General features: G+C 40.7%; 1 protein-coding gene across 15 annotated transcripts in view; it reads left to right on the top strand.

The window, feature by feature from the left end:
* MAPK9 (mitogen-activated protein kinase 9) overlaps positions 1–12,646 on the top strand; it is a 54,760-nt gene that overhangs the window by 3,109 nt on the left and 39,005 nt on the right. For 6 of the 15 annotated variants that reach the window (XR_013532049.1, XM_008989592.5, XM_002744466.6 and 3 more), the window contains exon 2: positions 8,367–8,535. The exons of 1 other annotated variant lie outside the window; for it this stretch is intronic. Coding sequence is in view for 8 of the 14 variants with exons in the window: in XM_008989592.5 (XP_008987840.1) it covers positions 8,414–8,535 (122 nt within the window). In the remaining 6 variants the exon portion in view is untranslated. Of the gene's footprint in view, positions 1–8,364; positions 8,536–8,940; positions 9,182–12,646 lie in introns of those variants that run through there. 8 more of the 15 variants (XM_078364742.1, XM_078364746.1, XM_078364744.1 and 5 more) reach the window with 3 other exon arrangements.

A 12,646-nucleotide genomic window follows, 5' to 3' on the forward strand; every position in this document is an offset into this window, starting at 1 on the left:
TGCCATTTTTACATAATTTGCCTTTAAAATAATTAATTCCTGATACTTTGTACTTGATTGTATGAACTAGTTTAAACATCATTCTTTCTATTTTAACTGTTTTATTATGGGAACTTTCAAACATAAACAGAATAGTGTTCTGCTTTAACAGTTTTTAACTCCTGTCCAATCTGTTTCATCTCTAATTTTATCGATTTGCACACTTACCACCCATAATTATTGTCAAGCAAACCCTAAATATCATGTCATTTCATTCATTAATTTTTCAGTATACTAATTACACAGTGGGTGCCCAGGAAATGTTTGTTAAAGACAAAGCTAAATGGGAGAATAAATGTGGTAGGGCAGCTGGGAATAGTGGTTAAGATCAGGACTTTGAGTCTGACTCCCAGTGGGTCTGCTACTTATCTGAGTGATGTGGAACAAGTGATTGCACTCATCTGTAAAATAGATGGGCACAACCTTAGGGTGTTCAGTTGGTCTACAGTAGTTATAGCCTGCACTTGGGTAGGTCTCTAAAGGTACTGACTCTTTTAAAGCTGGAAAAGTAATAATTCCTTAATATCATCAAATAACCAGTCAGTATTCAAATTTCCAGTTGCCCTATGAATTTTAAGTCTCATTAATCGTTTGAAGGTAGAGCTAGATAAGGTCCATACATTGTTGATCAGTTGATACATTTTTTAAGTTTCTCTTAATCTGTAGAACTATTTCTTTGTTTTCTTGGTAGTTTATTTGTTCACACAATTGAGTTGTTCAATGGAATTTCCATAGTTGGAATTTGACTGATTGCATCTCTGCAGTGTAATTAATATGTTTCCTCTGTATTTCCTGAAAATTAATAATTGGATCTAGACAAGGCTTGGTCAGATTTAGGGTGCATTCTTGCATCAAGATGCCTTCCTAAGTGGGCTGTGCACTTCTTATCTAGGGGTACCCTCAGGTTCTCTGCCTATCCATTTTACAGATGAGTGTAATCACTTGCCCTGCATCACCCAGATAAGTAGCAGACCCACCGGAAGTTGGATTCAATGTCCTGATCTTAACCACTGCTCCCAGCTGCCCCACCACATGTATTCTCCCATTCAGCTTTTTCTTTAACAAATATTTACTGGGCACCCACTGTGTAATCAGTAGAGGATTGAGAAATAAATCAGACACATTTTCTGTCCTTACAGAGTAGAAGTGTAAGTAGACTCGCAATGCATTCTAAAAAGAATGCAGGGAAAGTGGCAAAAATGGGGGCACGCCCTGCACAGTTTGAAGGGAAAGGCTGTAGGGGGAAACATATAAGAGAAGCAGGTGCTTGAACTAGATTTTGAAGGAGGATGAAGGTTGACCAGGAGAACAAAAAGGAGAAGGAAGTCATTTCAAGCAGATCAAGCAGATGGAACAGCTTAGGCAGAGGCCTGAAGGTGTGCAGTAGCTGGATGTATCTGCTGATCCCAGGTGGTTTGATGTTGCCCAAGAGCGGGCCAGAGGACTGCCATCTACTGTGCTGTACTAGGGAACTGAATCTTATTCTCAAAGCATTCAGTCAATATTGAAGGAATTCAAACTGGAGAATGGTATGATCACTGCATATTTTCAACAAATCTCTCTGTTTTCAATTCCTTATTTTGAAATACTTATGGATTCACAAGAAGTTGCAAAAAAGGCACAGAGAGGTCCCAGTCCCCTTCACCCAGCTTTCTCCATGGTTATATATTTACAAAACTATAATACAGTATCTAAACCAAGAAATTTGGCATTGGTACAGTGTGTATACAGTTCATTTTCATTTACATGTGAAAATTCATATAACCACTTCCACAGTCAAGATTCAAAACTATGTTATCCCAAATATCTCCTTGTGCTACCCCCTTACAGCCATACCACCCTCTTTTCGTCACCATTCATAACTGCCAACAATTACTAATCTAGTCTACATCTCTATACTTTTGTCGTTTCAAGAATGTTATATACATGGAGTTATACAGCATATGACCTTTTAAGATTGACTTTTTTCGTTAAATAACTGTCCGTGTGATCCACCCAAGTTGTGGTATGTTTCAGTAGTTGCTGAGTGGTATCTCATGGTATGGGTATACAGCAGTTAGTTTAACTATTTACCCATTGAAGGATGTTTGGGTTGTTTCTAGTTTCAAGCTATTAAAAATAAAGCTGCTGTGAACATTTGTGTACAGATTCTCACATGAAGTGATTTTTCTTTCTAAAGTGGCATGTGTGCAGTGGTTTGGAAGTCACAGAAATGGGAACTGGGAGAATGCTTCTGCTGTCACTGGGTCCAAGGAGTGATGAGAAGCCCTTACCCAGGGCCCTGGGGGTGGGGGATAGAGAGGGGCAAATAGGCATGCCTGGGTGTCTGGAAGCAGGGCTGGTGGTGAGGATCCTTGCAGCGTCCTGTGGATCCAACAGTGGGTGAGGTGATAATCAAATGCTAGTTGTTCTGTATCGTGGCTTAAGAACTACACAGGATTGTCGTGAGAGCTACAAGGTTCTTGATTATCAAAGAAAGGTTGCCATACCAAGCTATTTTTCCATAAGATTTATAGTAGGAAAATAGAACAACTTAAAAAATTTTTATTATTATTATTATTTAATATAGAGATGAAGCCTCACCGTGTTGCTCAGTCTGGTCTAGAACTCCTGGGCTTAAGTGATCCTCCCACCTCAGCCTCCCATGATGCTGGGATTACAGGTGTGAGCCATCGTGCCCAGCTGGAAAACAGAACAATTTAATGAAAAAATGTTGGTGGCAAGCAATGAAACAGAGGGTGATTGTGAGAATCTGATTTTAATCACACCAGTCAATTGATTTAAATGTCGAATGTCCTGGGTATTTTAAGCTTTAATCACATTAAAGCTTCACTTGAGTCTGTGGATCACTGAATCGTTGTCATTATTAAAAGAAAAAGTGATTTGGTAGGGGAAGTCAGCAGGATGAAATGTGCAGGCCTGTGTTCTGGTCCTGGCCAGCCCATGTACGCATGGCTTCACTTTCTAAAGGGATATCAGAATGGTGCTTTGGGAGGAACTTGAATATTGTGAAACACACCTAAATTCAAATCTGGGCCATACTGGGAATTTTGACAACTTCCTTACTGTCTCTAAGCCTCAGTTTCCTCATTTGCAGAGTGAGGATAGTAATATGCTCCTCACTAGTTTTTATGAGGGTGTTTATAAATGTGTACCTCAGAGCCAGGCCCACCCTCAAGCCTTATCTGCCTCAAGCCCATCTTCCATACATGTGTCAAATAATCATTCTGCAGCTTTTCATTTAACATTTTTGTTTAATCTTTTTAAATTTGAAATATGTACATTAGAAAAACAGAATAGAAAGTTATAATGGGAAGAATGACAGTTTCTCATTTCCCACTATTTCTCTACTTGCTAGCATTGTATGTATGTGCATGTGTGTTTACATAGAGAGGCATTATATGCTCTCTTCAATTTGCTGTATTTTCTTTCTGTACCTTAGACATCTTTCCACATTTTACATAAAGTCCTTGCATTCTGTTGAATGGCCTTTTTGTGCTTTTGTGCCATAATTTATTCAGTCTATCCACAGTGTACATTTTAGATTACTTCTAGTTTTTTGCCTGTTTCAAGAAGTGTTACAAACATCCTTGCACAAATGTTTGGATACTTAAACACATATTCATCAGATACATTTATAGAATTGTATTTGCCAGTTTAGGATGTGCATTTAACATTTTTATTTGCTATTATCTATATTCCATCAAAAAAAATGTTTTACCACTTCACAGCTCCCACTGATGTGTATGAAAGTGCCTCTTTCCTCATGCCTTGGTTGATACTGTGAACAAACTTGAACTCAGGTCTTGCCTCCTCCAGGAAGCCTCCTTATAGTGTTCCCTCCCAGTTTTTGAGGCACTCATAACCTGGAAAGGAGGTAGACCTTACAAAGACTGTGACAGTGCAGCCTGGCGGGCACTGCTGAGTGTACAAATGGCAAAGAAGGAGCCCTGCGCTGGTCGCACAGTGGCAGCATAGCCTGGGAGCTGAGGGGGAAGAGCCAACACCAGCTGGTGTGGGAAGTGGAAGCAGCGAATGCAGGGTTGGATGTATTGCTAATGTGGTTTCTTGAAGAATTCTTGTACTTCCCAATTTGTAAAACTGTTTTCTGAGCCTTAGTTGATTGTCCATTTTGTTGAAATATCTCCGTAGAGTTGACTCATGAATAGCTGAATTACATACTCTCTCAGATGGCCTTGAGGTTCTTCCTCTTGCTCTCACAAAGCCCAAGCTTGACAGAGAAGGTGGCTTTGACAGGTTCTCACTTAGGTGACTTTTTTATTCTGCCTAATAAAGGCACCTTATTTTAATTTTAGAATTATTTTAAATCTTTTTTTTTTATTCCTGAGATGGAGGTCTCACTGTCACCCAGGCTGAACTGCTATGGCATGATCTCAGTTCACTGCAACCTCCACCTCCCGTTTCAAATGATTCTCCTGCCTCAGCCTCCCAAGTAGCTGGGATTACAGGCACGCACTGCCACACCTGGCTAATTTTTGTATTTTTAGTAGAGATGGGGTTTCACCATGTTTGTGGTCTCGAACTCCTGACCTCAAGTGATCCACCCACTTTGGCCTCTCAAAGTGCTGGGATTACAGGTGTGAGCCATTATGCCTGGACTATTTTAAATCTTGAGATGGAATTATATTAATAATTCTAAAACCTGATACGATTGAATATACTCCCCAAATTTAAAGAAGCTAATCTAATTTGTCGTAGTCCAAGTATAAGTTGCAAGCAGTTATAGCAGGGAGAGTTCCAGAGTTGGTCAGCAGGGTTGAGATTGGTCTGTCAGTCCCAGAGTGGGCAAGGGGTCTGAATGGGGGGTGGTTGTGTGCCACAAGGTCGTTGAAGAATCCAGCTGGTGGGCAGCTTGACAACTGTAGCATGTGACTTCCATCTCTAGGTCTGTGACAGCTGATCACTCAGCCAGCAGCAAGGGAGAAAGATTGGAAGGCAAGCAGCTTTCTGTAAAGAAAAATAATAAAAGTGATCTGGAAGTTGCATACATCACTTCTACTCACATCTTACTGGCCAGAACTTGGTCATCTAGCCATACGTGGCTACTGGGAAAGCTGCCAGGCATCATCTCTAGTTGGGCAGCCATTTATCCAGCAGGAATGGGAGGCTTTTCTTATGAAAGTGAAGAAGGGAGGAATGGATCCTGGAGCACCTCAGCACGTATGCCGCAACTGTGATGCTTTGACGGCTCCCACAGCCCTCAGGACTGAGGCCAGATGGCTCTGCATGGCTTCTGGGGCTCATAGTGATCTGGCCTCTTTTTCTCTCTCCAGCTTCACTCGCCCTCTACCCAGCAAAGTCCCTAGTGACTTTTCACATTCCGAATATGCCTCTACCTGTGCTGCTTCTCCTCATTCCCCCAAATCTTCTTCATCCCACTGGGTTTAGGACCCTTGGTATATAGGGCCTCTTCCTGAGTGTGCACTCACTGAGGGCAGGCAATATGTCATGGAATGGTACCTCATCATCCACAGTAGGTGCTCAGTAAATGTTTGCAAGTGACCATGTTGCTGGTCTGTTTACAGCATAGCAGAGGAACAGCCACCCCCCAGTAGAGCAGGATGCCTGCCTTTTTGCTGAGTTGTCTCTAATCCTTTGCACTTGTACCCTGCTAGCTAAGCTGAGCAGTTCGCCATGTCTGGACACAGTCAGTTTGAGTTCTGTGCCTCTACTTCCATCTCTGGCAAAACAGTCTAAGGGCAGATGCCGCCTCCTCCATGAAGCCATCCCTGTCTTCCACACCCCTGCCAGTGGGTAGGATCTCTTTTGCCTTTTGATTTTGTTTACATTTTGCTTATATGACTCTTACCTCATTGTAACTTGTCTTGTAATGTAGATAATGGATTCATTGCTCACACTTCTCCCCCAAATAGTAAATTACATGCTGCTTAAGACTGGTTGCTAACTATGGCATATCTCTTGCAATACTTACCACTTTCTTGCATAAAGGCACCCCCTAAATGTTGAGTGGAATTGTTTCAGCTTCTTGCAAACTGTAAATAAGTTAATCTTTAGAAAATTAAGCTAACCTTTAGATGTCAGTAAAATGGAGCAGCATTGTGGGGAATCAGACCAGCAAAGGTTTATTGAATGCTCATGCTGTCCCAAAGACCAGCACCTTTCTGTCCTTCTGTCCTTGGAGTGTGAGATGTCGTGAGCAAGACAGACCTGCCTTGCACCTCCTGCAGCTCAGGGCACAATGACCTGCCAGCCTGGGGTGCTCCTGAATCCCCTTCTCACAGCAGTGTGGCCTAGGCAGGTGTTCTAGCTCCCTCAGCCCTAGACAGATTGCTCCCAGGTAACATGGGACAGATACTCCTGCTGTGCAGGTTATTTGAGCAGCTGTGTTTGTTCAGCATCTAAAGTGGTATGGTGTCCCTGGAGTCACTCCTGGCCAGCATGCTAACACATCTCAGCAGGAGTGGTCAGACTAGCAGCCACCACCTGGAGGATGGGGAGAAGACTGTGGGGTAGTGGTCACTTGGAGAAAGTACTAATTTGACTCAGTTCTTTATTTAGATTTGTTATTAATCCATTTATTTCACTGTTTAAGGAAAATCCTAGACATCATCGTGTTGAAATACAAATCATCACCACAAAAATCTCATTGGGTTGACATTAAATATTAGATACTAGAACATAAAGGCAAGGGATTTGACGGAGCTATAGAAAACTTTAAAGTCTTAAAAAATACAGAATGTTTACCTGTTTTCCTGTATGGTTTTATTGTTGGCTAGATCGTTGGGTTTTTTTGTTTTTTTGTTTTGTTTTTAAGATGGAGTCTCGCAAGGTCACCTGGGCTGGAGTGCAATGGTGCGATCTCAGCTCGGTGCAATCTCAGCTCACTGCGACCTCTGCCTCCCAGGTTCAAGCAATTCTTCTGCCTCAGCCTCCTGAGTAGTTGGGATTACAGGCACACATCACCACACCTGGCTAACTTTTTTTTTAATATTTTTAGTAGAAACTGGGTTTCACTAGGTTGGCCAGACTGGTCTTGAACTCCTGACCTTGTGATCCCCTTGCCTCGGCCTTCCAAAGTGCTGGGATTACAGGCATGAGCCACTGCACCCGGGGCCCTTTTATTAAAAAAAAAAAAAATACAAAAAACTGACTCTCACCGTGTAGTTAAGGTCGGAGTGCAGTGGCACGATCTCGGCTCACTGCAACCCCCACTTCCCAGGTCCTAGCTCAAGCAATTCTGCCTCAGCCTCCCGAGTAGCTGAGATTACAGGCATACGCCATCGTGCCCAGCTAATTTTTGTATTATTTTAGTAGAGATGGGGTTTCACCATGTTGGCCAGGCTGGTCTTGAGCTCCTGACCTTCTGATCCACCTGCCTTGGCCTCCCAAAGTGCTGGGATTACAGGCGTGAGCCACTGCTCCTGGCCTATTGGCTATATAGTTTTAAAAGACTAAAATAAATAGCTTGCTGAGTTTTAAATAAGCATCATCAGATAAGAGCTTGGGAACCACTCACCAATTTCTGTTTGCTTGTTTTCTGTAGAAAATCATCCAGGCTCCTACAGAGTAGGAATCTCAGCCTATACCTTAACCACAGAAAGGCTGCTTTCTTCTGGGTCTGCTGGTCTACACTCAGACATAGTGAATAGACTTCATACTGTTAATATTATGGACTGTAGGTAACAGCAGAGTTCTTCATATACAGATATCTACCCTGAAGCCCGGTGGTGATGTGGGACTCTGGGGCTGTACCAGCTGATGCCGGCTCTGGGCCCCACCTCCTGAGGCAGGAGCACACGCTTGGGTACACACAGCACACTGATGTCAGCAAGCCTCTAACAGCCTGTTACTTTGGCATATGAATCTTGCTTTCTGGTGCATCACTTCAACCTGAATCTGTACACTGAGCAGAAGACTGGCCCATTTACTTCTCTTCAGGCATTCTAGAAGTGATCATTTTGAAACAATGCCCCCATCTCTAGTTGAGACAGCTGGTATAAATGGTTCCACAGAGGGAAAGCTGATGAGAAGCATAGAGTGATGTAGTCTTTTCACAGCCAGTAGTAATGCATAAATTCTTCTCTACAAAGGTGGTTATTTTCTAGTCTAGTCCCTTAAAATATGGTCTTATTGGGCCTCAGAATTCCTTCCTTTCATAGTGGTCTGGTACCACTGAAATGTCTGCATTTTTTGTGTGTCTTGCTCAAGTTCAGAACTTGGTCAAATTGACTTTATCAACTTAAAGCCACATTGTCTTATATACCAATAAGTTTGGAACACTATTAAGTGAGCTGTGTATGTATACTTTCAGTAAGAATGCATGTTCATTCTGTTTTTCTTTGAAGGAATCTGAAACTTGCCAGCCCTTCAGAATATTGCATGACACTACATCATGAGCGACAGTAAATGTGACAGTCAGTTTTACAGTGTGCAAGTGGCAGACTCAACTTTCACTGTCCTAAAACGTTACCAGCAGCTGAAATCGATTGGCTCTGGTGCCCAAGGGATTGTTTGGTAAGTATGGTCTGTTTTAATAGCGTGGATTGAGTTTCTGCTGTAATAAAAAGTAAAACTAAAGCATCAGAATTTAGAAACATTGATGATTTTTTAAAAAATTCTTTGTTATAGGTTTATGAGCTAAATTGAATCAACTGCTTGCTCTAGTTCTTTGTAGTCAGGCTATAGGGTACAAACCCATATTCTTAGAATGCTGCAGGAATTTAAATAGGTAGCAAGTTTTCTTTTTTGTTTATTTCTTTTTTCTTTCATTTTTTTTTATATTTCTCCTGTCATTATGAAATCAGAGTAATAGGGATGACAGTGAGTTGTAACAGAAAATTGAGTTTTATTCATTTCTTCATCATGGCCACCTTTTCCCCCCTCCCCCTTTTATTCCCAATCACTCCTGTTCATTTCTAGGCGCCATCATTGCAGTGCCTTGCCATTCATTGGCAGGATGAGGCCAGTCAATGTCATTGTCACTCCATGGATTAACCAGGAAGGGATGCTGTGTGAGGGGTTGGGCTGGCCGTCTCTTCCTTGGTGTCTCACTTCAACTGTGTGTCCAGCCCAGGACGTCAGAATCATTAGTCTGACCCTGAACCTTAGTCTCTTGCATGGTAAGACGGTCAGCTGCTGCGGCGTCACGGGCCAGCTCAAGGTAAAGCTCTTCACGTTTCCTAGACTGCAGTTATCAGCACTTCCCACACTTTTTACCCCTTATTTTTCTGAGCAGAACATTTTTCTTTCTTTTTCTTTTTTTATTTTTGGTCAATGAAAACAAGATTACCTTTTTGCCTAAAGAAACTGTAATGAAGTTAAACATCTAATGTTTACAGCTAGCAGACAGAGGGGATTTGAAATAAAAAGAAAACTCTTTTGGATGGTCTGGTAGAGAAGTTAATGTTTACTTATAGAGATGTTGGGTTTGGAGAATCTTTATCAATGATTTCTAACCGATCCTCTGTTGCGGAGACCTATGATAAGGGAAACAGTTCAGCCCAGGGGGTTGAAGTCCCTGGTAACTAAGAGTAAATTGCAGTCCAGAGTTTCTTTGAGAAACTAAGGAGGGAGAAGGGGCTGTTTGGAAGGAATGCCCAGCTTGCATCTACAGTAGTGGTGATCTTAACTTCCCAATGACACATGCTGTATTCATACTTAAAGCCAGTGTGCTGGAAGAAGTTTTAAAGTCAATGGATGATGGTTCAAATTAGAAAACTTTGATGGTAATGGAAAGTTATAAACAATGAAACATTCTTCTGATTCATAATCCATCTCCTATTTGGAATTAGATGATAATTTGACACAGATAATTTGGTGTGTGCATTCGAGAGAGAGAGAGAGAGAGAGAGAGAGAGAGAGAGAGAGAAAGGAGAAAGGGAGCAAGAAGGGAGAAATATCAGAGGTCTTGGGGAGTTGTTTGTAGCTGTAGACAGGTAACCATTTTAAATATGTGCTTCATTTATCCCAGCTGACATATCATTCACCTGCTTTTGAAGGTTGGTAGTAATGTGAATAGTGTATGTTATAGAATCACCATGAGCTCCACTATAACTCTCACTGCATCAGTGGTGCAATGAAGGATGAAGAAGGCTCACTTGCTTCTCCCATCTCACAGGGTGTTAGTGGTAGCCCTGGGACCAAAACAAGATGTGGGCCTTTGGCACTTTATTGCCTGTACCATGGAGAGACTTGTTGAAAACTTCGAACCACTGATACTTTGACAGGACAAGGACTCTGACCTAACCTCTGTTTAGAATCTTAGTAATAATGAACAAATATTCACTAAACACCTATTCAACAATTTTCAGTTAATTGTATTTATCTCTATAAGACAACTGTTATATTCAAGAACAGTTTCAATTTTCATAGCTATAACTTACTTTAAGTTTTATGGTATCCTCCTATCTTATGTTCTAATAGGGAAAGTAAACACTTTGTAAGTGATTTTAGCTTCCTTTCCCCCTTTCTCTTTTCTCTCCATCCTTCACGAGGCTATGAGGCACAAAGTAGAATAGGGAAATAATCCAGTCATGGCACATTCTCATTTCAAAAAAGAAAAAAAGCTTGGTTTTCCTAAAATAAGCTCAACAATAGATTAGCTAACGCTTTGACAAGAGGAGTTGGATTGTCTGTCATATTCCATATTAAAACATTGCCATTGTATAGTTAATTGATTTGTATGTTCTGAAACTTCCTTTTGTCACTATTATACTTGAAAATCATCTGTCAGTGATTCTTTGGGGGTGTAGCATGTGGAATAATGGCCCCACCTGAGATGTCTACATCCTGATCATTGGAATTTATATGTTTCTTTACATGGCAAAAGGAATTTAGCAGGTGTGATTAAATTAATGGTCTTGAGATGGGAGTTTTATCCTGGGTTTAGCTGGGTGAGTTCTTCTTACAAAAAGGAAACAGGAGGGTCATAGTCAGACATGTAATGACAGAGCAGAATTTGGAGTGATGTGGGGCCACAGCCAAGCAATACAAGAAGTCTCCATCCAGCTGAGAGAGGCAGGAAGCAGATTCCTCCCAGAGCCTGCAGAAGAAACCATGCAGCCCTGCTTACCTCTTGACCCATAAGATGCATTTTGGACTTCTGACCTCTAGAACTGTAAGATCGTAAATTTATGTTGCTTTAAAGCAGTAAGTTTGTGGCTATTACAATAGCAATAGGAAACTAATTCACAAGCACATGTATTTTTACATTTTTGAGAAATAAACTATAGCAACAGTATATGGTTTATACAACTAGTTAATCTTCTATTTAAATTAGAGCTTTATGAGGAACAGGTAGGGCCTATGACTTGTACAGAATTAAATGGAAGAGTTGGAACCAGAAGAAAATATTCTGGCTCCTAATTTTGAATTGTTTTTATAGTTGTCTTTGTTTTTTTTTATTTTGTTTTTGTTCCTTTAAAAATGTTAGTAAAATTTATTAGGAATTAAGTTTAAAATACATTTTTTTTTTTTTTGAGATGGAATCTTGCTATGTCACCAGGCTGAAGTACAGTGGCATCATCTTGGCTCACTGCAACCTCCGCCTTCTAGGTTCAAGCAAGGCCCCTGCCTCAGCCTCCTGAGTAGCTGGGACTACAGGTGCATGCCACCACACAGGGCTAATTTTTTGTATTTTAGTCGAGACAGGGTTTCACCATGTTGGCCAGGATGGGCTCTTCTCCTGACCTCGTGGTCTGCCTGCCTTGGCCTCCCAAAGAACCAGGATTACAGGCATGAGCCACCGTGCCTGGCCTAAAATAAATTTTAAAAGAAAATTTTTTAGTATTCATAAATACCAACTATGTTACAGTAAAATTAAATAATCGTTAGGGTTTTGAAGCTCTAGTGGGGAAAACATGTATACAGTTCTTTCATACATATAAGCAGTTTTTCTTTCTCCTTCAAAAATCTCAAGTTGTTTTGACAAAATAGTAAAGATTATTTGTTTTGTGAAACCATTCCATGAAATGTTTAACCTTTAAAAAGTGTTTAATATTAAGTCTGGCAGTACTTAGAAGTAACAGTTACAGCCTTAACATGAAATAATTGGTATAGCTTATTCCTTTTTGTTTCCTCAAGTTCTGTACAACCATGAGTACTGGCCGGTTTTTAATATTGTTTTATTTTCTATTAATATAAATAAATGAAAACATAACAATGTTCACAACAAAATTTCTGTGATAAAGGCGACATATGGTATGAGGCATAGGATGGCAGTGATTCAGGAGACTTGAGTTCTGGGTCCAGCCCTATTCCTCATAGCAAGATTTCTTTGTGACCAGGGCAAATCAGTTTCTTTATGGTTCTTAATATTTTCACCTGTAAAATGAGTGGCTTGGAACTTCTCATGTAGGATGATGGCTCAAACACCTATACAAAGATAACAAGAGGGCAGTTAATTGGTGGAAGAGAGTTTTAACAACTTTATGAAATATAAAAGTAGCTTGAATCTTGTGATACAGATAATACAGCAGGTAGAGTGAGAATATGTAGCTAGAGTATTTGTGTGAGGAAGAGAACCTAGCTATAGTAAAACTCTAAAGAGGCTGTGGGCATAGAGATGACAACAAAGAAAAAGAGAATGAAATGAGTGGCTAAAACTAGAGGTGTTAATTAAAAGTGT

Source organism: Callithrix jacchus, chromosome 2 (genome assembly GCF_049354715.1).
Source record: "Callithrix jacchus isolate 240 chromosome 2, calJac240_pri, whole genome shotgun sequence".
Taxonomy (NCBI): Eukaryota; Metazoa; Chordata; class Mammalia; order Primates; family Cebidae; genus Callithrix; species Callithrix jacchus.